Genomic DNA, 25635 nt, shown 5'->3' on the forward strand with positions numbered 1-25635 from the left:
CACAGGCTGACACTCTGACCAACGAGCCACACCGGCCAGGGCAATATAGTTGTTTTTGCCCTCTCCTGCATTTTGACTTTGTTAGCAGCTCTTTTGTCTTTACTTCTTTCTCACCTAGTCTAGAGTGCCTGCTCCATTATTTATAAGGTTATGACTTTAGACAGTTCTTTCCCATTTTTCATGAAAGCTTATTTCAGTTCAAAGCAGTTCCTCTTGATCAGATTTTCACCTTGTTCATTGGGAATGGAAGCGAATCTGAAATCAAGTCCCTGACCTTCCTATATCTCCCATAATCCTCACCCACCCTGGCAGCCACACTCATTTATTAACTTTCCTTTTTTTTACATCTTCCTCTCCAATCTGGATGCCTTTTATTTCTTTTGTTTGCCTAACTACTCTGGATAAACCCTACAGTACAATGTTAAATAGAAATGGCAAGAGTAGATACCCTCGTTTTGTCTCTATCTTTGGAGGAAAGCATTCACCATTAAATAATGTTAGCTGTGGCTTTTTCATAAATGTCCTTTAGCAAGTTGAAGAAACTCGCTTCTTTTCCTAGTTTGTGAGTGTTTTTATCATGAAAAAAAAAAATCTATTGAAATGCTCATGTGGTTTTTGTCCTTTAATTCTATTAATGTGGTGTATTACATTGTGCTTTTCTATTTTGACTAAGATACCTTTCTAGCTATGCTGGATCCCATGTACTTCTGGATCTTTGGAATCTCTTCAAAGTTTCCTCTCTTTTTTTTTTTTTTCTTTCTTTTTTTAAGTTTCCTCTTAACTCTGCGGCTACTTCCCAGTATCCTTCACAATCTTTTTTCTCCATATACCCATTCATTTAAATCTGATGCTTCCAAGTTTCCTCATTGAGTTCTCAAGTAGTTTATAAGTTCCTCTAGACTTCTGATTCCATAAATTATTCCTGAGTGATCTAATCTACTCCTATGGTTTCAGATTCTCTACTATGCTGTTAACTTATAAATCTGTATCACTCCTGAGTCCCAGCTGTATTTATTAAACAGCCTTCTGAAAAGCTCCACTTAGATGTTCTCTTGGCATTTTATCCTTAGTTGAATTTTTCCTTAAACCTATGCCTTCTCTTATATTCTCTATTTCAAAGAAGGTACCTTGACCTCCCAGTTCCTTAAAACCTGAAACTTACACCCTGGCTGATGTGGCTCCGTTGGTTTGGCAGCATCCTGTGCACTGAAATGTTGCTGGTTTGATTCCCAGTCAGAGCGCATGCCTCAATCTCTAGTAGGGAGTGCAGGAGGCAGCCAATTCATGTTTCTCTCTCTCTCTCTCTCTCTCTCTCTCTCTCTCTCTCTCTCTCTCTCTCTCTCTCTCTCTCTCTCTCTTCCCCTCCTCTCCCCTCTCCCCCTCCCTTCCCTTCTCTCTAAAAATCAATAAAAATTTTAAAAGCCTGCAAATTATCCATGATGACTCCTACTCCCTCTTCCTATTAGAAGTCACCAAATCCCATCTGTTTTACTCTTTTACTATATTAGCAATGTGTCCACTTCTTTCATAACCTCATCTGGGTTATTGAAGCTGCCTCTGACTAGTCATTCAACCTTCAGTTGTTCTTTTCTTTCTCATTACCTGAGTTTGTTTTAAGTTCCTTGGATGCTCTCCTAGTGCATTATGAATACCTCTAATATTATACTCCTTACACTATATGCTTAATCATATGTTTACTCCTTGTATCCTCTGTTACACCATAAATTATTTTAAGGACAGAGACCACCTCTTACTATAGATTTGTTAGTGGATTGTTAAATGAGTAAATTAATGAACTAACCAATATCCAAAAAATTCAGTTTAAAAAAATCAGTGTGTGTTGTGGGGCCTAAAGACAGAGCAGTGAATTCTAACTAGGAAGGGTTACATGAAAAGAGATGCCTTTTGATTTGGATGTTTAAGTCTGAATAGCAGTTTTGATGGGAGGGGAGGTACCATTTCAGGTACAGAGGAACTTAAAAGTTCAGAGATTCTTTTGAGAATTATTTGGAACATAAGTTTCAGTGGAGGTAAGTGGGTGGGTGGAAAGGTAAATTGAATCAGATTGTTGAAAATCTTTAATAACATACTAAGGAGATTAGCCTTTATTCTCCAAACATTGTGAAACTATAAAGTTATTGAGTAAAGAAAAGACACTCAATATTTGATTTTGGAAAGTTATCCCAAAGCAGCAGAATGGATTGGATTGAGATGAAGGATGTTAACTAGTAGTCTAGGCAAGAGATAATGAGGACATTTACTAGGACAGAGTTAATATAAAGAACAGATATCAGGCATTTGCTGGTAGAATTTGAGCTGTGAGAGAAAGAAATTGTAGATTATTTCAAGAACTAGAGGCCCAGCCGAAACCGGTTTGGCTCAGTGGATAGAGCGTCAGCCTGCGGACTGAAGGGTCCCGGGTTCGATTCCAGTCAAGGGCATGTACCTTGGTTGCGGGCACATCCCCAGTAGGGGGTGTGCAGGAGGCAGCTGATCGATGTTTCTCTCTCATCGATGTTTCTAGCTCTCTATCTCTCTCCCTTCCTCTCTGTAAAAAAAAAAAAAAAAAAAAAAATCAATAAAATATATATTTTTTAAAAAAAGAACTAGAGGCCCAGTGCACGAAATTCGTGCACGGAGGGGGGTTGTCCCTCAGCCCAGCCTGTACCCTCTCCAATATGGGATCCCTCTCACAATCCAGGACTGCTGGCTCCCAACTGCTTGCCTGCCAGCCTGATCACCCCCTAACCACTCTGCTGCCAGCCTGTTTGCCCTCAACTTCCCTCCTCTGCCTGCCTGGTCACCCCTAACTGCCCTCTCCTGCAGGGTTGATCACCTCCAACTGCCCTCCCTTGCAGGCCTGGTCCCTCTCAACTGCCCTCCCTTGCAGGCCGGGTGCCTCCCAACTGCCCTCTCCTGCTGGCCATCTTGTGGTGGCCATCCTGTGTCCACATGGGGGCAGCTATATTGTGTGTTGCAGTGATGATCAATCTGCATATTACTCTTTTATTAGATAGGATAGAGGCCTGGTGCAGGAGTGGGGCCAGCTGGTTTGCCCTGAAGGGTGTCCTGGATCATGGTGGGGTTCCCTTGGGGCATGGGGCAGCCTGAGCGAGGGGCCTGTGGTGGTTTGCAGGCCGGCCACGCCCCCTGGCAACCCAAGTGGAGGCCCTGGTATCTGGAATTTATTTTCCTTCTACAATTGAAACTTTGTAGCCTGGAGCGGAGCCAAGCCTGGGGCTCCCTCCGAGGCCGGCAGCCACTTCTGTTGCAGTTAATTCACCTTCTATAATTGAAACTTTGTAGCCTTAAGCGGGTGGGCCCGGCCAGGGTGTGCGGAAAGCTTTGCTTCCCCTGTTGCCACCGGCAACCCTGGCCTGCTCTCTCAAGCTCCATTCTGCTGCCATTTGTTTGAATTTGTTTACCTTCTATAATTGAAACTTTGTAGCTTGAGTGGAGGCTTAGGCCTGGCAAGGGCAGGCGGAAAGCTTGGCTTCCTCTGTTACCTAGGAAACCTTGCTCTCTGTGGCTGTAGCCATCTTGGTTTGGGTTAATTTGCATGCTCGCTCTGATTGGACGGTGGGCGTGGCTTGTGGTTGTGTCTGAGGTATGGTCAATTTGCATATTTGTCTATTATTAGGTAGGATTTTAATGAAAGCCCTAACTGGTTTGGCTCAGTGGCTAGAGCATCGGCCTGCGAACTGAAGGGTCCCAGATTCAATTCCGGTCAAGGGCGTGTACCTTGGTTGTGGGCACATCCCCAGTAGGGGATGTGCAGGAAGCAGCTGATCAATGCTTCTCTCTCAGTGTTGTTTCTAACTCTCTATCCCTCTCCCTTCCTCTCTGTAAAAATCAGTAAAATATATATTTTTTTAAAAAAGAATTTTAATGAGAGGTATGGGGTTTTAGGGAGTATATAGGAGTGTGAGAGACTGGTTGGATAGAGAGCCATAAATAGGGACCAGGAAGAGGAAAAATTGGGAGGTTAGATTGTGGAGAGTGTATAATGAGTACTGTCTTAGGCTCGTGTGATGTGAGATTAGCATAATTTCCATGTAAGAATATGATATATATATGGTCCTAGCTGGTTTGGCTCAGTAGATAGAACTTTGGCCTGTGGACTGAAGGGTCCCGGGTTTGATTCCAGTCAAGGGCACATGCCTGGGTTGTGAGCTCGATCCCAGTAGGGGGCGTGCAGGAGGCAGCCGATCAATGATTCTCTCTCATCATTGATGTTTCTATCTCTCTCTCCCTCTCCCTTTCTCTCGGAAATCAATAAAAATATATTTTTTAAAATGGATACGATATAGGCAGTTGGCTCTATGAATCAGAAAAAGCTGAGGGGTAGTGATAGAGATTTGTGAGTTATTTACGTAAAGGTGAGCATTGAAGCCATGCCAATAGATAAGGAAGTTAGATAGGATGCTCCTTTATTGGACACCCTGATGTAGCAAGTGGTAAAGTCAGAGTTATTAGCTGCTTCTCAGTTTTGCCTTAGATAACTATTCATGCCACTCAAAGTCATCATCTTTTGTGTCCCTTGAACTAGAAGTTGCTGACACCAAAAACAGGACAGTAGATGATGTTTGGATGAATTTAGAGTGAAGAATGTGCAGAATAAATTTTCAGACCTTTTGCAGGAGCGTATGGTGGTATATTGTTCACCAATAAATTTTATGTTTAAAGGAACTCCTGAGTTAACATTTTAGTTGTCTTTACATTATATAGTAGTGCTAGACAGAATATAATGAGATGTCTACTTGCAACAGAATTATTAAATATTTTAAATAAATAAATAAATAAATAAATAAATAAATAAATAAATAAATAAATAAAAGAATTATTAAATATACACTGAGATATGTAGGCCTTTTTGTAGATCAGCTGAATCTGAATCTTTGGGGTGAGGCCAAACTCTTCTTTAAGAAAGTTTGAAAATCATTAATATACATGATGAAATTGCTACTTTATTAAGTTTAAAAACTGGGATCCTTTTGAAATTGCCCTGTTGACATCAAGTGTAAAAGAGGCGTTATTTTCCATTTGTAATTTTTTAAAATGCTAACTTCTACTTACCTTTCTTTCAGTTGAGTGTGCGAGGAAAAAATAAAAAAGAGAAACTTGAAGATTTCTTTAAAAACATGGTTAAATCAGCAGATGGAGTAATTGTTTCAGGAGTAAAGGTAAGATTTTATTTGATTAATAGGAGTATTTGTTTGAGAATTTACTCCTTTTTTTAAAATATTTTTTTTTATTGATTTCAGAAAGAATAGACGCTCTATTCAGCTAGGGCAAGAATTTATTCCTTTTAAAAGGAAGCTAGACTGAAAATTTAGATGTGTAGAAGATTATATTCGAGTAAAAGAGAAATTTGGGCAGTAGAATCCTTAGCCCTAGGAAATTGGACCCCCTACCTTGGGTACACTCTTTAGAGCTTCCTTCTCCAAGAGTCAAAGATTTGCAGGTTCAAGGGATTTTGCCTACCTGAAGCCCACGCCCCTTCCTCCACACCAGACAGTGCTCCAGTTATCTATGACCCTAGATATCTTTGGCCAAATTCCAAGCCTACCTCCAGGTCCTGCATGGGCTTTTTCCCTGAGTCCATCCTCCAGTGGGTAGACAGTGCTACTGGTGTGTGTACTCTATGGGTGGTCAAGGAGTGACTATAGGACAGCTGAGTAGAGGGAAGGCACAGGGGAGAAAATCAGTATACAGGATGGACTGTCCAGCCACATGCACAAGAAATCCCTCTGGATACCCTGCAGAGCTGCAGGGTGGGACATAAATGTGGCTCAGCAGTTGAGCATCAGCCCAGGAACCAAGAGGTAACTGGTTCGATTCCTGGTCAGGGCACATGCCTGGGTTGTGAGCTCAATCCCCAGTAGGAATGTGTGCAGGAGGCAGCCGATTGATGATGTTCCTCTTTCATCGATGTTTCTATCTCTCTATCCCTTGCCCTTCCTCTCTAATTAATTAATTCATTAAAGAAAAGGTTTATCTTTAAAAATAAAAAAAGGACTCCTTCCATTTGTACACTAGCCCTTGGCCTTACAAATGTTAGGAGCAGACCTGGATTCAGATTGAGAATTAGAAGAGTTAAGTGTATGTTTTGGTCTTGTCTCATAGTAGCTATATGATCTTGAGAAAAGTCTCTTTCTCTGAATCTGTTTCCCATTTTCAAAATGCAGTTAATAATACCGCCTGGCTCACAGGGTGGGTAGAAAGACTGAATGAGATAATATGTGTAAAAATACTTACAAAGTTTATTTGCCTACATAACACCTAAATTTTTCTTAATGGTGTCCTAAAATGATACAAGACTTAATTTGTCTGAAGACTCTTACCATTAAAAGATAAGAGTAAAATGCTTATATTACACTATCAAGCAATTACTAAGCTATAAATAATGCTGCTTTGTCATCGTTACCTGTTTTATAGATATATCTACAATAAAACTTAGGTGTAAAGTACTATTTACTTGATTTATACTTTGATTTTTCAGAGATAGGTCAATTGATATGTTGACTATGCATGTGCTATGGCTACTTTCTAATAAGGACTCAGCCTGCTTCCATTTTGATGCTGCTTATGCGCTAATGAACATTTTCTTAGCACTTAGTGTAAACCACTATATTGATTAGGATTTTGATAAAGTAGTAACTAAAATTTTTTAACATTTACAATGTGATGTTTGATAACCCACATTTTCTTACTTAATCTTCACTACAATCCTGCAAGTTAATGTTATCCCCATTTTTACAGTTAGGAGAACTGGTATACATGAATTACAGATTTAAATATCATTTTGTCAGTATTAACTTTGGCTTCTTAGTTTTCTGTTGATGTGGATCTTGAATTACATCGTTTCAACTGGTGCTTTTTCAATAAACAATGGACATTTTAGAAGGGAGGAAAGTACTGTTAATGATTTTTATTTTGATGTTTATCTAACTTTGCTCAAAAAAAAAAAATTGAAGACAGTGGTTGATATAATAATTGCTCCCAGCCTTCCGAAATGGCCCATAGTATACATAATAGACCAAGAGAAATAGACTTGTCCATCAGAATTTTTTCTTTTTTTTTTTTTTTCAAAAACAATTGGTCACTCCCACTGACAATAATATATTTGTTGGGGTGTAAAGGCAGAGCATGAGTAGGAACACATTTCAGAGAACCATATGGGGAGCTCTAAGCCTTCGGCTGCAAAACCATAGAAGATCTCTTACTTGATAGATAGAAATTCATGTTTATTAAAGTCTGAACTTGTTGGTGAAGTCAATATAACATCTGATTATTAAGGATAGGATGCTGTTTTACTAATGATCTTTTGTGATTATAATAATAACAGAATGGTTTTTATATTACACTAAAGCAAACAGTTGAAAAAAGTTCATATTTTCTTTTGATCCTATAGGATGTAGATGATTTCTTTGAGCATGAACGAACATTCCTTTTAGAATATCATAACCGAGTTAAAGATGCATCTGCTAAATCTGATAGGATGACAAGATCCCACAAAAGTAAGGTTTTACTTATGTTATTTACAGTTTGTAAAAGTCTTCATATAGAGCAGCGTTTCTTAAACTGTGGTCTATGAAGCCTTGGTTCTGAGGCCCTTTTTAGTAAGTCTGTGATGTCAAACCATTTTCATAATAATACTATGATGCCTTTTGCCTTTTTCATCATGTTGATTTTTTTTGTTTTGTTTTTTTAATGCACTTGACCAGAATTGAACCTGGGACCCTTTGGTCCACAGACTGACGCTCTATCCACTGAGCCAAACCAGCTAGGTCAACATTTATATTCATAATGCAAAAGCCATCCTGTATAATAAAAGTGTAATATTCAAATTGACTGAACGACAGAATGACTGGTTGGTGGGGGGCGGGGCCAGCAAGCAGGTGGCGACCAGCAGCGGCAGAGGGGCAATTGGGAGGGGGCAGGGCCAGCCGGTGCTGTCCCCTGATCGGCCCGCCTGGTTGCCTGCCACAGAGGGAGGTCAGACTGTGGGCCTAAGCCATCAGTCAGACATCCCCTGAAGGCTCCTGGACTGTCAGAGGGCACAGGCCTGGCTGAGGCAGCGCCCCCCCCCCCACCCCCACCCTGAGTGCACAAATTTTCATGCACCAGGCCTCTAGTGATAAATAAAATTGCTGGTACCTTAGCACAAATCAAGGCAGTGGCATCAGACTGTACTAATAATAATCACTGTATTCTTTCCCTCAAAGTTCATTTAAGAATGTCCTTGAGTACACTTTTTTTTTTTTCATCCCTTACGTAGTAAAATGGGAGGTATGCATAAAGCACTTCGTATACTGAAGTATGATGGTTCTCTCTAGTAAAGCATTTTAGTAATTGAGTTGCAACTGACCTAGCTACTTTTTTCATAAAACACCATTTTTACTTAAAAGAATGGCTGACAGACTATGATTATTCAGACTTTAGTGTTTGTTAGACATTTTCTTAAAAATTCAGAGTCTGGCCGAAACCGGTTTGGCTCAGTGGATAGAGCTTCGGCCTGCGGACTGAAAGGTCCCAGGTTCGATTCCAGTCAAGGGCATGTACCTTGGTTGCGGGCACATCCCCAGTAGGGGGTGTGCAAGAGGCAGCTGATGGATGTTTCTCTCTCATTGATGTTTCTAACTCTCTATCCCTCTCTCTTCCTCTCTGTAAAAAATCAATAAAATATGTTTTAAAAAAAAAATTCAGAGTCTGTCACTTTAAGGAAAACAACTGACAGTATTTGTGGACAATGATAAAAGTCAAGCTCTTCAGCAATAATTAGAAGTTCGGAAAACTTGTTCTCATTACCATGAGTTTACATAACAATAATTAAAGACTTGTCTGAAATTCCATTTTTGATTTTTATAAACTGTTTAAAAATTGCTTTGTTCTTCATTTGCTTCCATGGTGTGTTCTATTTTACATCTATTTCGCTATATCAATTATATTTTAAATGCCAATAAAAATAATTGGTAAGATTTTGAAAAAATAAAGACTTGTCTGAGATTAATATTAGTGAATTTTTTTTAGTGAATATTTTTGATATTGTATACTGAAATGTGCAACTTTCAAGTATGTCAAGACTTACATCATTTATTGAACCGATACTTTCTAAATGTATAATGTTATAAAATTGTGTGTGTAAACGATCCATTCAAAATGCAAGATAGACTAATGGTTTTTAGCAGCTTTATTAATGTATAATTGATATCAATAAGATGCAATGTTGAAAGTATGCAATTTGATAAATTTTGATATATGTTTGAAATCATCACTAGAGTAAAATTAAATGAACATATCCATCACCACCAAAAGTTTCTTTGTGACCCTTTGTAATCCCTATGTCCCACTCATGTATCCAGGCAACCACTGTTTTGCTTTCTGTTTCTATAGATCAGTTTGCATTTCAAGTGGAATAATACAGTATGGACACTTTATTGTCTAGCTTTGAAATTCAACAAAATTATTTTGAAATTCATCCATGTTGTGCATATCAATAGTTCATTACTTTTTATTGCTGAGTGGTATTCCATTTTATGGATTTTTTTTTAATTTCTTTATTGATTAAGATGTTACAATATGTGTCCTTATTCCCCCATTACCCCCCTCTTCCCTCCCATTCATGCCCTTAACCCCCTGTTGTCTGTGTCCATTGGTTAGGCTTATATGCATGCATACAAGTCCTTTGGTTGATCTCTCCCCCTTAACCCCAACCCTCCTCTACCTTCCCTCTGAGGTTTGACGGTCTGATCGATGCTTCCCTGTCTCTGGATCTGTTTTTGTTCATCAGTTTATGTTGTTCATTATATTCTTATGGATATATTATGATTGTTTATCTATATAGCTGTTGGTGAACATTTGAGTTGTTACTAGCTTTTGGCTATTGTGAATAAAGCTTACATGAGCCATTTTTAGTAAGTATTTGTATAGACCTATGCTTTCATTTCTCTTGGGTAATATCTAGAAATAGAATGGCTGGGTCATGTGGTGAAGTATAACTTTTTTAAAAAATGCCAAACTTTTTCCCAAAATGATTATACAATTTTACATTCCTATCCAGCTGTGCGTGAGAGTTATTCTTCATCCTTGTTAAGAAGGATAATCAGGCCGAAACTGGTTTGGCTCAGTGGATAGAGCGTCGGCCTGCGGATTCAAGGGTCCCAGGTTCAATTCCAGTCAAGGGCATGTACCTTGGTTGCGGGCACATCCCCAGTAGGGGGTGTGCAAGAGGCAGCTGATTGATGTTTCTCTCTCATCGATGTTTCTCTCTATCCCTCTCTCTTCCTCTCTGTAAAAAATCAATAAAAAATATATTAAAAAAAAAAAAAAGAAGGATAATCAGGCCCTAGCTGGTTTGGCTCAATGGATAGGGCATCAGCCTGCAGACTGAAAGGGTCCCAGGTTCAATTCTGGTCAAGGGCACATGCCCAGGTTGCAGGTTTGGACCCCAGTAAGGGGCATGCAGGAGGCAGCCGATCAATGATCCTCTCTCATCATTGATGTTTCTATCTCTCCCTCTCCCTTCCTCTCTGAAATCAATAAAAAATATATATATTTTAAAGAAGGATAATCAGTCTTGTTAATTTTAGCCATTCTAATAAGTATAGTGGTATCTTGATGTGGTTTTAATTTGCATTTTTCTAATAACCAGTGATTTTAAACATCTTTTCTTGTATAAGTCCTCCAATTTTATTCTTCTTTATAAAAGTTGTTTTGGCCCTGGCTGGTTTGACTCAGTGGATAGAGTGTCGGCCTGCAGACTGAAGGGTCCCAGTTTCAATTCTAGTCAAGGACAGATGACCCAGTTGCAGGCTCAGTTCCCAGTAGGGGGGGAGTGCAGGAGGCAGCCGATCAATTATTCTCTCTCATTATTGATGTTTCTATCTATCCCTCTCCCTTCCTCTCTGTAATCAATAAAAATTTTTTAAAGTTGTTTTGGCCCCTCTAGGTAGTTTATATTTTCATACAAATTTTAAAATCAGCTTGTCACTTTCTACAAAAATGCCAGCTTAGATTATAATTGGAATTGTATAGAATCTATAGATCAATTTGGGGAGGATTGACATTTTAAATTTATCTTCTATACTTTCCATTTAGTTAGGTCTCTAAATTCTTCCAACAATGTTTATAGTTTTCATTGTACAGATCTTACACATCTTTAGTTAGATTGATCCTTGATTATTTCTGGATGCTTTGTAAATTATGTGTTTTTTACCTTTCAGTTTTTGGTTGTTTTTTGCCAATGTGTGAAAATAACAGTGTATTTTCAATATTGATCTTATATCTTGCAACCTTACTAAATAAATAAATTCACTAGTTCCAGTAACTATTTTGTAGATTCCTTAGTGTTTTCTACATAGATGGTCATCTGCTAATAAAAATAATTATACTTCCTTTCCAGTTTAGATGCCATTTCCTTCTTTTCTTTGCACCATTGTACTGTAGTCTGCCTTCCACTACAGTGCTGATGGACGTGTTGAGGGCAGGCACCTTTACCTTGATCCTTATCTTCTTGGGAAAGTATTTGGTCTTAAACCATTAATTGTGAAGTTAGGTGTAGGTTTCCTGGATGACTTTTTTTAGGTTGAGAAAATTCTCAAATTACTAGTTTTCTGAGTGGGGTTTTTTAAAATGTATTTTTATTGATTTCAGAGAGGGAGAGAGATAGAAACATCAACAATGAGAGAGAATCATTGATTGGCTGCCTCCTGCACACCCCATACCAGGATCGAGCCCACAACCCGGTCATGTTGATCGGGAATCGAACCAGACTCCTGGTTCATAGGTCAATGCTCAGCCACTGAGCTACACCGGTCAGGTCAAAGTTTCTTTATAAAAGTTAAATTTTAGTCTTATGGGTTTAATGTTTTTTGGGATTTTAGTGTTTTGTTTTTTGTTTTGTTTTTAATTTTTGTTAATCCTCACCTGAGGATATTTTTCCATTGATTTTTTGAGAGAGTTGAAGAGAGGGCGAGAGACAAAGATAGAGAAACATCGATGTGAGAGAGATACATTGATTGGTTGCCTTCCGTATGTACCCCGACCAGGGCTGGGTATTGAGCCTGCAACCAAGGTACGTGCCCTTGACCGGAATCAAACCTGGGACCGTTCAATCCATAGGCCAACACTCTTATCCACTAAGTCAAACCAGCTAGGGCTAATGTAATTTTAAATGATATAATAAAGTATAATGTAAGGATTACTGTTTCATTAGGGAATAAACACATTAAATAAAGCCTTGTAAAAATACTGCTAGTGTAAGTGGAAATTTTCATACATTAGGCAATGTCTTGGATTTCATTAATTAGTACTAGACTTACTGTGTGCCAGGTATATAGTAACATTTACTAATGTATTTAATTCTCCAAATAATAATATGAGGCGGGTACCATTATTATCCCCATTTCCAGATGAGGAAACTGAGGCATAGATGGGTTAAGTGATATACGTATATGTCCAAGGTCATGTAGCTGGTGAGTTTGGAAGATGGGGTTGGGTCCTAGGCAGTTTGGTTCTAGGTCCAGCCTCTTAACCATGCATTCTACTATCCTTTCTCTGAACCCAATAGAAGCATCTGTTATATATAATCTTTTCTCAACAAGTGCACTGTCCTGTGGAACAAGCCCTAGGAAGAGTGTTGTGCTAAAGTTTGGTACTTTGCTTCTAATACCCAAGAATAATGGTGGCACCATTTATAGCTTCCCAAGCTCCATAATTTCCCCTCCTACATCAGGTCTACTGTTTATAAATCCTCCCTATTACATTTCCTAAATATCTTTTAGCTTTGTTAGTTCCTCTGTACTCTCACTGTTCCCACTATCTTGATCCTGGCCCTCAGTTTCTAGGTTGGTTACTCCGTTTTCCGTGTCTCTGCACTTCTAGTCTTTATTCCAGGAAGCAGTATCTTTTTTTATTTTTTTGTTAATCCTCACCCAAGAATATTTGTCTTTTTTTTCTTTCTTTCTTTCTTTTGAGAAAGAGAGTGGAAGGGAGTGGGGGGAGAGAAATATCCATTGGTTACCTCCCACAACTGCTCCATCTGGGGCCAGGGATCGAACCTGCAACTGGTACATGCCCTTGACCTCAGTCAAACCCAGGACCCTTCAGACCACAGGCTGATGCTCTATCCACTGAACCAACCTGGCAACAGTAATTTTTAAAAACTAACATCCTTATCAGGTTGATTTACCACTACTATGATTGTAAAATGTTTAATAACACCCATTCCTACAGACCAAATGCAGACTTTATCCTGGCTTTCCCTTTTTCCCCAAGATGCTTCCAGTTTATTTTTTCATCTTCAACTCCATCTACCTTCCCTCTGTACCCTTCAGTGCCATAGTCCCAGAAGGCTCTCTGAATATACGATGTTCTTTTATGCCTCTCTGGCCTTGATCCATGCTCTTCCCTTTTTATTTGAAATTCTCTTCCTTACACATTACCTGGTAAAGATTTGCTCATCCTACAAGCTCAAACTCATTCTGCAGTGTCTGTAAATCCTCCTCTGACTTACTCAGGTGAAATCATCTGTTTGTACTGCTACCAAAGTAGTTGGTACCTCCTTCTAATGTAATGTTCATCATATTGTATTATAGTTTTTCTCATTTCCTTCAGTGGACTTTGGCTATCTCCTATTACATACACATTGTTTGGCAGGTAGATGCTCAGTATTTTTGAATTAAAGAATAAATATATTAAATTCTTGAACCTTTTTCCATAGGTGCTGCAGACGATTACAATAGAATTGGTTCTTCATTATATGCTTTAGGAACTCAGGATTCTACAGATATATGCAAGTAAGGATTCTGATTTTTAAAAAACAGTAAATATAAATAAAACAAAAATTTTGTTGGCAGGCTGCGCACACACAATATTTCAGACCCAGTAGACATTTTAGAATATTTTTCTCAAAACACATTGATAACAAGGAGCTTCTCTAAGTCCTGTCAATTTTTAAAATCTGGAAAATAAAAATGGACCTTAATGTATATATTTTTTAACTTTACAAAGTTTCACTTGATGAAAATTGGCTGGTGTATGTGGAGAGACAGACTTTATGTCAAAATATTCTTAGGTTTTGATAACGTTTATTATAAATTAAAAATGCTGTTTGGAATTACATGTATTTCATAGAAGGCCATATTGACTTTTTTTAATTTTAGAGGAAGGAAGAGAGAAAGAGAAACATTGATGTGAGAGAGAAACATTGATCGGTTACCTCCCGCATGTACCCTGACCAAGAATCTAATCTGCCACCTTTCAGTATACAGGATGACTTTCCAAACAACTGAGCCACACCAGCCAGAGCCAAATTGACTTTGTTTGTTTGTTTGTTTGTTTGTTTGTTTGTTTGTTTGTTTTTTAATCCTCACCCACGGACATGCTTAGAGAGAGGAAAGGAGGGAGGAAGAGAGAGAAACATATAAAAGTGAGAAGATAGAAACATTGATTGGAGGCTGCCTTTCATATGTGTCCTGACTAACCATCAACCTTTCAGTGCGCAAGACAATGGATGCTTAGCCAACTGAGCCACTCTGTCTGGGCCCAAATTGACATTTTTATTTATTTCAGAGAGGAAGGGAGAGAGAGATAGAAACATCAATGAGACAGAATTATTGATTGGCTGCCTCCTGCATGCCCCCCTGCTGGGGAGGATGGAGCCCACAACTCGAGCATGTGCCCTTGGCCAGAATCGAACCTGGGACCCTTCAGTCCGCAGGCCAATGCTCTATCCACTGAGCAAAACCAGCTGGGGCACCAAATTGACATTTAAAGTGAAATTTAATGCTATCAGTTTGTACTTTTTAAAGAGACTGGCTGTTTTAGTTTTTATAATTTAGTGAATGTTAAGGCAGTCAGATGAAGAAGGTGTTTGCATGTTAGTGTAAAATCACCCTCTAGAAGTTTGCCTACACAGCTGTCCTTTATTTACTTTATGGTATGCTAGTTTTTCACTTTAATTTTAATCTAACGGGACTTAATTTTAGTTGCTTCTACAATATTGTTTTAACCCATCTCTTCAGTGAAAAATAATTCACTTCTTTTTAAACGTTAAGTGAGAAAACTATGTTCATCGTTCATGCCTTTCTCTAAACCACATCCTTGAACTTTTCCTCTAACGTAGCCTCTCAGTAGACATGTAAGACCCAAGTTTTTCAGCAAAGCAAGGTACCATAGTTCACACTAATTAACATGCTTGCCTTCCCAAAGAGTTAGTTCTTAATTCTTTGATAACAAAAAAAATGGGCAACCTTGCCAAGTGTTATCTGACATAAACCTGTCAAAGCAAGTTCTTTGAAGTAAAGTGACGTTCATGAAATTGTCTTGTAGCTTTCAGTAGCATTTGCCCTAATCCAATTACTGTGCCATCTATAGTTACCTATTTTACAGAATATCCTTTAGTAGTTTTGCATTGGGTTTTTTTCAATTGGTGGTGAGAGGCTGTTTAGTTAAAAGTGAAAGTGAATTCTAAGATAGAAGTTGGTTACTGATTTCTGTTGTTTTCCAAAACAAAGCAGCCCTGTTTGAAAATGTTTAAAACATAGCTGTCAGATATCTTCAAAAACTACTCCAACTTCATTGTTTTCCATTTAAATCAGCCTTTGTCTCTTGGATGTGATTGTTTTGTACTTCTATAATAATGTGAAGGTATGGGTTTCATTTAGTATTATGGGGCATATTACTAAAGAATATCAATACAAAGTTTTTAGGTTTTATTGTATGACTTAGACTGTTATCTTAAAATGGGAAGATTTTCTGTAACAACAGATTTCAAGTAATTTGTTATGGGTGGAAGTACAAAGATTTTTGTTAAATGAAGAAAATAAGACCATTAAATATTACTGTAATGAGACAAGAATGTTCATTATTCATTTGATTTAGGGCATTATATATTCTCTGAACATTTGAAATAGAAATTATTTAAAGGTAGCTTCTGATGAAATATTTTTCTCTTCCAGATTTTTTCTCAAAGTTTCAGAACTGTTTGATAAAACGAGAGTAAGTACTATTAATTAATCTTTGATAATCCAAATCTCTGCATACTGTTGTGTTTAACTTATTTAGCTTTATTGAGGAAGAAGAGTTATACTTCAGAAGGATTAAGAAAGAGATTTAGATTTGAAAATTTGAGAGTTTTTCAGGAAATTTGGTTTTTGTTATGGCCTTTTGGTATTTATGTAGATGTCTGTATTCTATCAGAAAACATGTTTATTATGGAGACTGGGTTTATTTTTATGAAGAATGATCCTTTCCTGGGGCTTTGTAAGCTAGAAGAAAGTTAGATTCATTGTCCCTTGACCAAGACTATATTGCTTTTGATCCCCCTTGACACATTGGTTTAAAGTGAGTTGTATCATATATACAACTGCAACCCTAGCCGGCTTGGCTCAGTGGATATAGCATCGGCCTTCGGACTAAAGGGTCCTGGGTTCAATTCCAGTCAAGGGCACATGACCAAGTTGAGGGCTCAATCCCCAGTAGGAGGCATGCAGGAGGCAGCTGATCAATGATTCTCTCTCATCATTGATGTTTCTATCTCTCTCTCCCTCTCCCTTCCTCTCTGAAATCAATAAAAATATATTTTTTTAAAAAGATGTGCAGTTTAAAAATATATATACACATACAACTGCAGAAGGTTTCATTCATGGTAGTAGTAATTTAATAATGACATAATCTTGGTTTTCGAGGATCGGTTCTAGATACAATATTTAACATTGTTATCACTTGATAGAATAGTGAAAATGCTTATTAGATGATTAATAGTATTTAGCTGAGAGTGGTAGTGTCTAGTTCATTGTAGAAATCTGATTTCAACATGACCTTTTTAATTGAGTGATAATGTAGTAGAGACAAGTAATAGAAAAGAAGATATTCTCTCACAATGGAAAAAGTTTTTAAATATCTAAATGTTGTTATACTGGGGTCCATATGGCCCATTATTCTGCCCTTGATATTTGTACAAGAGAACATTTTCTGGAAAGATAGGTTTTTTGTGTGAGTGCATTTACATCATAAGAATAGGGATCTGTATCATTCTTACTACTGTATAGTATGCTATTGCAAGGATATACTAAATTTATCTGTTCTACTGTTGGTAGACCATTGGATAGTTTCTACTTTGGAGCTCTTTACAAATGGTACTTCTAAGACCATCTTCAGTTGAACATAGTGCACATTTCTGTTGGGTGTACATAACTAAAATGGGAATTGGTGGGTTCCAGGGTATCCATGTGAAAAGATTTTGTAGATACTGCCAAAACATTTCCCTAAGTGATTGTATCAGTTTACATTCCCACCAGAAAGAATGAGCATTGGGTTGCTGCACAAGCTTATAATACTTGGTACTGTTTTATTTTAGCTCTTCTGGTAGATGTTTAGGGTTTTTTAATTTTAACTATAGTTATTTATACCTTTAATTATTTATAGTAATTAAGAAAACACTGAGTGTAGAATATAAGTGATGAATAAATGCCAATTTTCTTCCCTTTTTTCAGAAAATAGAAGCACGAGTGTCTGCTGACGAGGACCTCAAACTTTCTGACCTTTTAAAATATTACTTAAGAGAATCTCAAGCTGCTAAGGTAACTTTTATTGTTGATTAGGGTTGTTGTTGTTTTTTTATTGTGTGTGTGTGTTTTATATTTTTATTGATTTCAAAGAGGAAGGGAGAGAGAGAGAAACATCAATGATGAGAGAAAAGAGAGAAAATCATTGATTGGCTGCCTCCAGCACTCGCCCTACTGGGGATCGAGCCCGCAACCCGGTCATGTGCCCTTGACCAGAATCAAACCCAGGACCCTTCAGTCTGCAGGCCAACGCTCTATCCTCTGAGCCAAACCAGTTAGGGCTGTTGATTGTGTGTGTTTTTTAATGAACTATTTAACAAAAAGCCATTTCTTTAAAGTTGTTAGACTTAAGATTGTCAAAGATGATTTATCTCTTGAGTTTAAATTATATTTTCCTTTCTTTCTTTCTTCCTTTCTTTAATTGATTGATTTGAGAGAGAGGAAAGGAGAGAGAAACATGGATTTGTTTTTCCACTTATTTATGCATTCGTTGATTGATTCTTCTGGGATTCGAACCCACAGCCTTGGCTTATCGTAGCAACACTCTAACCACCTGAGATACCTGGTCAGGGCTAAAGTATGTTTTCAGGTCTGATTTTTAGAAATTGTAAGTCAAGGGTAAATAAAAATGTATATAAATTTGGTATACTTATTCTGGAAAAATGCCTGCAAAGACAAAAGTAAAACCCCCAAATAGCCCAGCAGGCATGGCTCAGTGGTTGAGCTTCGACCTATGAACCAGGAGGTCACAGTTCAATTCTCTGTCAGGGCACATGCCCGGGTTGCAGGCTTGATCCCCAGTAGGGGGCATGCAGGAAGCAACTGATCAATGATTCTCTCTCATCATTGATGCTTCTATCTCTCTCCCTTCCTCTCTGCAATCAATAAAAAAATTTTTTTTTTTAAATAACAGTTGTATAGCTAAAGGATTCCTAATTTGGTCTATATAAGTTCGCTATTGAAGGTGAGAGAAAGAGAGATCCATAAAACAAGGATAGGTTTTATTTTAAGGCAACTCAAGTTTCCTTTTGGAAATCTGCCTAGGTACAAGACTAAAACTCTTACTAATCAAAAACAAGTTTAGCAAAAACATCTTAAAAGCACAGAAAAGAGGCATCGAACAAACCAACCTCAGGGGGAGTGGAGGGGGTAAGAGATCAACCAAAGGACTTGTATGCATGCATATCAGCATAACCCATGGACACAGTCGGTGGCGGGGGTGAATGAGCGGGGAGAGATCGATGGGGGAGAAAGGATTCATATGTAATACTTTAAACAATAAAGAATTTTTTTAAAAAAACCATAGAAAACTTAATGACTCAAATACTCCAAAATCAATGTTAATTTATCAATTGAGATACTGCACAGAAAATTCCCATTTGATCAGTGGTGCTTTGAACACCATTCTTTCATGTCGGTTTGTGGACTGAAAGGTCCCAGTTCGATTCCGGTCAAGGGCATATACATTGGTTGCGGGCACATCCCCGGTAGGGGGTGTGCAGGAGGCAGCTGGTCGATGGTTCTCTCTCATCGATGTTTCTAGCTCTCTATCTCTCTCCCTTCCTCTCTGTAAAAAATCAATAAAAATATTTATATAAAAAAAAAAATAAGAATTCTGCCCTGGCTGGTTTGGTTCAATGGATAGAGCGTCAGCCTGCGGACTGAAGGGTCCCAGGTTCGATTCTGGTCAAGGGCACATGCCTGGGTTGCGGGCTCAGTCCCCAGTAGGGGGCGTACAGGAGGCAGGTGATCAATGATTCTCTCTCATCATTGATGTTTCTATCTCCCTTCCTCTCTGAAATCAAAAATATCTTTTTAAAAAATTATAAAGAATTCTTATAAATTTGAGGACTTGGGTACTTGCAGATATACCATCCATATAAAATTATTTTAAATCAGATTGTATCTTATAAACGATTTACATTGGATGGGCCAGGATAAAATAAATTGGTCACTTTTGAGGACTTTAAATTTATTATTTTATTATAATATACTAGAGACCCAGTGCATGATTTAATCATGCACCTGGTGCACCAGCGGGCTGGCTGTCCGCGGGTGCCCCAGGCCTTCCGAAAGCCTCCGGCGCTGCGGAGGCTTTCGAAAGGCCTTGCGCCAGAGCAGACAGCCGGCCAGGTCCCCCGCTTTGGCCTTTGATCGCGGGGGACCTGGCCGGCTGTCCGCCGGTGCCCCAGGCCTTCTGAAAGCCTCCGGCGCTGCGGAGGCTTTCGAAAGGCCTTGCGCCGGCCAGGTCCCCCGCTTTGGCCTTTGATCGCGGGGGACCTGGCTGGCTGTCCACCGGTGCCCCAGGCCTTCCGAAAGCCTCCGGCTCAGCGTCCTGCTGGCCCAATCAGTTACCCCGGCCACCCTGAGTCCCACCCCCTGCGCCTCCTGCTGGCCCAATCGTGGGCGTAGCGGAGTGATGGTAATTTACATATTACCATTTTATTATGTAGGATAGTTGTTAATAGAAAACTTTTTAGAACGGAACATCGCTTTAAAAGTAAATCCAAATTTTTTTAGTAATCATAAGAAAGAATTGAAACTTGCTATAGCCGGTTTGGCTCAGCCGGTATGATTCAGGTCAAGGGCATGTACCTCGATTGCAGGCTCTTCTCCAGCCGGGCCCAGGTTGAGTTAACGCATCTATGTGTTTCTCTCACATCAATATTTCTCTCTGTCTTTTTCTCTATCCTCCACTCTCTCTAAAAATCAATGGAAAAAATATTCCAGGGTGATGATTTTTAAAAAAAAAAACGTAAACTTAATTGTAAGAATAAAAAATAAATAAAACACTACAATTGCATATCACCATACTCCTTAATTAGAATGGCTAAAATGGAAAAATTCTGACAAAAATTATAGCACCTGGCCCTGGCCGTGTGGCTCAGTTAGTTGGGGGTCATCCCGTACAATGAAGGGCTGCTGGTTCGATTCCGATTCCCGGTGTGGGGCATGCAGGTGGCAGCTGATCAGTGTTGGGCTCTCCCATTGATTTTCTCTCTTCTCCCTTCCTCTGTCTCTAAATAGCAATACACTATTTTTAAAAATTATAGCAACTGGAACTTTCACGCACTGTTAGTGGAAATATGATGCAATACTTTGGAAAAGTGTAACCATTTCTTTAAAACTTAAGCATAGACTACCCTATGATCCAGTAATTTCAGTTTAGGTATTTTAAAGCATATAGCCCCACAGATGTTCACATCTGCTTTATTTGTAATAGCTGAAAACTGGCAGCAACAACCCAAATATCCACCAACAGGTGATTGGATAAATAAATTGTGGTATAGCCAGCCATACAGTGGAATATTACTCAGCATTAAAAAGCAATGAACGCCTCATTCAAGCAACAACATGGATGAATTTAAAAAGACGGTGAAAGCCCTGACCAGTTTGGCTCAGTGGATAGAGCGTCGGCCTGTGGACTGAAGGGTCAAGGGCGTGTGCCTTGGTTGCGGGCACATCCCCAGTAGGAGGTGTGCAGGAGGCAACTGAATCGATGTTTCTCTCTCTCATCGATGTTTCTAGCTCTCTATCCCTCTCCTTCTCCCTTCCTCTCTGTAAAAAAATCAATAAAATATATTTAAAAAAAAAAAAAGATGGTGAAAGAAGCCAAACACACAATAGAGAACGTAGTTTATACTAGAGTTCGCTCTCAGTGCTGTACGTTCTGTTGGTTTTAACAAATGTGTGGTGACATGTATTCACCGTCATGAGTGTCATCCAGAATAGTCTCACCGCCCTAAAAATCCTCCGTGCTCCACCTATCCATCCTCCTTCCTCCTAACCCCTGTTGGTCTTTATACTTGTCACCATAGTTCTGCCTTTTCCAGAAGGTCGTATAGTTGGGCCTTTCCAGACTGGCTCTTCCCACTTAGTAATATGCATGTAAGTTTCCTCTATGTCTTTTCATAGCTTCATAACTCACTTCCTTTTAGCACTAATAGTCCATCGCCTGGATGTACCAAGTTTATTTGTCCACTGACCTACTGAAGGACATCTTGGTTGCTTCCAAGTTTTGGCAATTATGAATAAAGCTGCTATAAACATTCATGTGCAGGTTTTTGGGTGGACATACGTTTTTAACTCTTTTGAGTAAATACCAAGGAGCACAATTGCTAGATCATATGGAAAGAGTGTGTTTAGTTCTGCCAAACCATTTTCCAAAGTAGCTGTTCTATTTTGCATTTCCGAGAGTTGCTGTTGCTTCTCATCCTTACTGGCACTGGGTGTTGTCAATGTGGGTTTTGGCCATTCTAAAAGGTGTGTGATGGTATCTCATTGTTCCAGTTTGCATTTTCCTGATGACAAGTGATGTGAAGCATATTTTCACATACTTATTTGCCATCTATGTATCTTCTTTGATGAAGTGTCTGTTTTTAAAATTGCCCTTTGGCCGATTTTTAAATTGAATTTATTTCCTATTGTTGAATCATAAGAGTTCTTTGTATATTTTAGATAGCAATCCTTTATCAGATATGTCTTTTGTAAATATTTTGTCTTAGTCTGTGGCTTGTCTTCTCATCCTCTTGACAGTGTCTTTTGCATAGCAGAAACTTTTTTTATCCTCACCCAAGGATATGTTTTTATTGATTTTTAGAGAGAGAGAGGAAGGGAAAGAGAGAGAAACATCAATCAGTTGTCAATTGGGGATCAAACCTGCACCTTTTTGGTGTACGGGATGAAACTCCAAGCAACTGAGCCACTCGGCCAGGGCTGCATAGCAGAAAATTTTAATTTTAAAGAACTCCACCTTATCAATTATTTCTTTCATAGATCATGCCTTGGGTGATCACCAAACCCAAGATCATCTGGATTTTCTCCTACACTATCTTCTAGGTGTTTTCGTAGTTTTACCTTTTACATGTAGGTGTGTGATCTACTTTAAGTTAATTTTTGTAAAGGGTATAAGGTCTGTGTATGAATTTATTTCTTTGCCTGTGAATGTCCAGTTTTCCTAGCACCATGCTGAAAAAGTGGATTTTTCTCCACTGTATTGCCTTTGCTCCTTTATCAAAGATCAGTTGACTATAGGTCTAGCGCTGGGCTTTATTTTGTTCTATGGATCTATTTGTCTATCTTTTTTTTTCCCACCAGTACCACACTGTTTAGATTATTGTAGCTTTATAGTGTAAGAAATAAGGCGAGCCGCCAAATTCAGGGGTCCTGGTAGAACACAAAACATACTGGGGAGCCAGGCAGCAAGGCAAATATCTTTGCTTCTACGTAGAAGGGTGCACAGCACATGGTCTAGAAGCACGTGCACACTGAGCGGGCTGTCTGCTCGGCTTTTTAATCCTGATGCACGTGACCTGTCCCTCACTCTTTTTTTTTTTTTTTAATACATTTTATTGATTTTTTACAGAGAGGAAGGGAGAGGGATAGAGAGTTAGAAACATTGATCAGCTGCCTGCTGCACACACACACACACCCCCCCCCCCCCCCACTGGGGATGCACCCGCAACCAAGGTACATGCCCTTGATTGGAATCGAACCTGGGACCCTTCAGTCCGCAGGCCTACACTCTATCCACTGAGCCAAACCGGTCAGGGCCTGTCCCTCACTCTTGAGTGGAGCTCAGGCACACAGTCTTTCACGATTGGCTAATTTGAAGGGAGGGATTAGCCTTTGCTGTTTCAAGATGGCGGCCCCCAGGGGAGCTGCAAGTCATGCGGCCAACATGGCGGCTGTCTAAACTATTCTTTGACAGAAAAAATTACTTGTTTATTCTCACAATAGTAAAGTTTCAATTTCAAGTAATGTCGGTCCTCAGAGTTTGTTCTTCTCCTTTAATATTGCATTGGTTATTCTGTGTCTTTGCCTCTTCACATAAACTTTAGGATCATTTTCTTGACAACTACAGAAAAATAAGTTTTCAGCTTTTACAAATAAAGCTGATTTGAATCTATAGCTCAAGTGGGAAAGAATTGATTTTGACAATATTGAGTCTCCCTATCCATCAACATGGGATATTTCTGCATTTACTTAGTTCTTTGATTTCTTTTATCAGTTTTCTAGTTTTCCTCCTACAGGTTTTGTATATATTTTGTTAGATCGATACCTAAGTATTTTATTTTCTGAAGTGTTAATGGTATTGTATTTTTAATTTCAAATTTTACTTGTTCATTGCTGGTATATAAGCAGTTGAGCCGAAACCAGTTTGGCTCAGTGGATAGAGCGTTGGCCTGCGGACTGAAGGGTCCCAGGTTCGATTCCGGTCAAGGGCATGTACCTTGGTTGCGGGCACATCCCCAGTGGGGGGGGTGTAGGAGGCAGCTGATCAATGTTTCTCTCTCATCAATGTTTCTAACTCTCTATCCCTCTCCCTTCCTCTCTGTAAAAAAATCAATAAAATATATTTTTTTTAAAAAAAAAGATAGCAGTTGACTTTTGTTTATTAATGTTGTATCCTACAACCTTATTATTTATATTTATTAGTTCAGGAGAGGTTTTTTATGTGTTTTTTCTTTTATCAGATTTCTACATAAACAGTCATGTCATCTATTTATTTCTTCCAAATCTGTATACTTCTTATTTTCTTTTCTGATTGCATTAGCTAGGACTCCCAGTTCGATGTTGAGGAGTAGTAATACTGGACATCCTTGTGTTGTTCCTAATATTAGTAGGAAAGCTTATAATTTCTCACCACTAAATCTGATATTAGTTGTAGGTTTTTAGCAGATGTTTTTATCAAGTTGAGGATGTTCCTTCTGTTCCTAGTTTTCTGAGACAGTCAATTGATTGTTGACAAGGGTGCTAAGATAGTTTAGTGGAGAAAAGAAAAGACTGCCCTCGCCGGTTTGGCTCAGTGGATAGAGCGTTGGCTTGTGGACTGAAGGGTCCCAGGTTCGATTCCAGTCAAGGGCACATGCCTGGGTTGCGAGCTCGGTCCAACGTGCAAGAGGCAACCAATCAATGATACTCTCATCATTGATGTTTCTATCTCTGTCTTCCTCTCCCTTCCTCTCTGAAACCAATAAAAATATTAAAAAAAGAAAGAAAGAAAGAGCCATGACCGGTTTGGCTCAGAGGATAGAGCATCGGCCTGCGGACTGAAGGGTTCCAAGTTCGATTCCAGTCAAGGGCATGTACCTTGTTTGCGGGCACACCCCCAGTTGGAGGTGTGCAGGAGGCAGCTCATTGATGTTTCCACCTCTCTATCCCTCTCCCTTCCTCTCTGTAAAAAAATCAATAAAATATATTTTTTTTAAAGAAAAGAAAAAGACTTCAACAAATGATATTGGACAACTGAATAGTCACATGAGAAAGAATAAAGTTGGACCCCTTCCTCACATATAAAAATGCACTCAAAATGGCCCTGGCCGATGTGGCTCACTTGGTTGGAGCATTGTCCTGTGCAATCGAGGTGCATGAAGGAGGCAACCAATTCATGTTGATCCATGTTTCTCACCTCATTGTTTGTCTGTCTCTCTCTCTCTCCCTTTCCTTTCTCTAAAATCAATAAAGAAAACATATCGTCAGATGGGAATTAAATATCCTATATAATAAAAGGCTAATATGCAAATCAACCAAACGGTGGAACGACCGGTCACTATGACACGCACTGACCACCAGGGGGCAGACGCTCAATGCAGGACCTGCCCCTGGTGGTCAGTGCGCTTCCACAGGGGGAGCACCACTCAGCCAGAAGCCAGGCTCATGGCTGGCGAGCGCAGCGGCAGTGGCAGGAGCCTCTCCTGCCTCCACAGCAGCGCTAAGGAGTCATCAGTTGGACATCCCCCCAAGGGCTCCCAGACTGCAAGAGGGCGCAGGCTGGGCTGCGGGGACACCCCCCCCCCACAAGTGCACGAATTTCATGCACTGGGCCTATAGTATATGTATAACCTATATAAAACCCTAATATGCAAATCGACCGAATGGCGGAACGGCCAGTCACTATGACGTGCACTGACCACCAGGGGGCAGACGCTCAACACAAGCTGCCTCCAGCCCACAGGCCCCAACCAGCGGCAGCGGGGGATGGGGCCGGCGAGTGGGCGGTGCCAGGCCAGCCAAGGCAGGTGCGAATGGGAGCCCCTGATCACCCCGCCAGTCGCTCTGCAGA

At 39.4% G+C, this 25635-nt stretch overlaps 1 protein-coding gene across 1 annotated transcript in view; it reads left to right on the plus strand.

Annotated features, from left to right (window-relative positions):
• The window catches only part of SNX6 (sorting nexin 6), a 67264-nt gene that overhangs the window by 36363 nt on the left and 5266 nt on the right, over positions 1–25635 (plus strand). The window contains exons 7-11 of the mRNA XM_079767985.1: positions 5088–5183; positions 7415–7520; positions 13724–13799; positions 15963–16002; positions 17499–17585. Coding sequence (XP_079624111.1) covers positions 5088–5183; positions 7415–7520; positions 13724–13799; positions 15963–16002; positions 17499–17585 — 405 coding nt within the window. The remainder of the gene's footprint in view (positions 1–5087; positions 5184–7414; positions 7521–13723; positions 13800–15962; positions 16003–17498; positions 17586–25635) is intronic.

This window comes from Cnephaeus nilssonii (genome assembly GCF_951640355.1).
Source record: "Cnephaeus nilssonii genome assembly, chromosome: 4".
In the NCBI taxonomy this organism is placed as follows: domain Eukaryota; kingdom Metazoa; phylum Chordata; class Mammalia; order Chiroptera; family Vespertilionidae; genus Cnephaeus; species Cnephaeus nilssonii.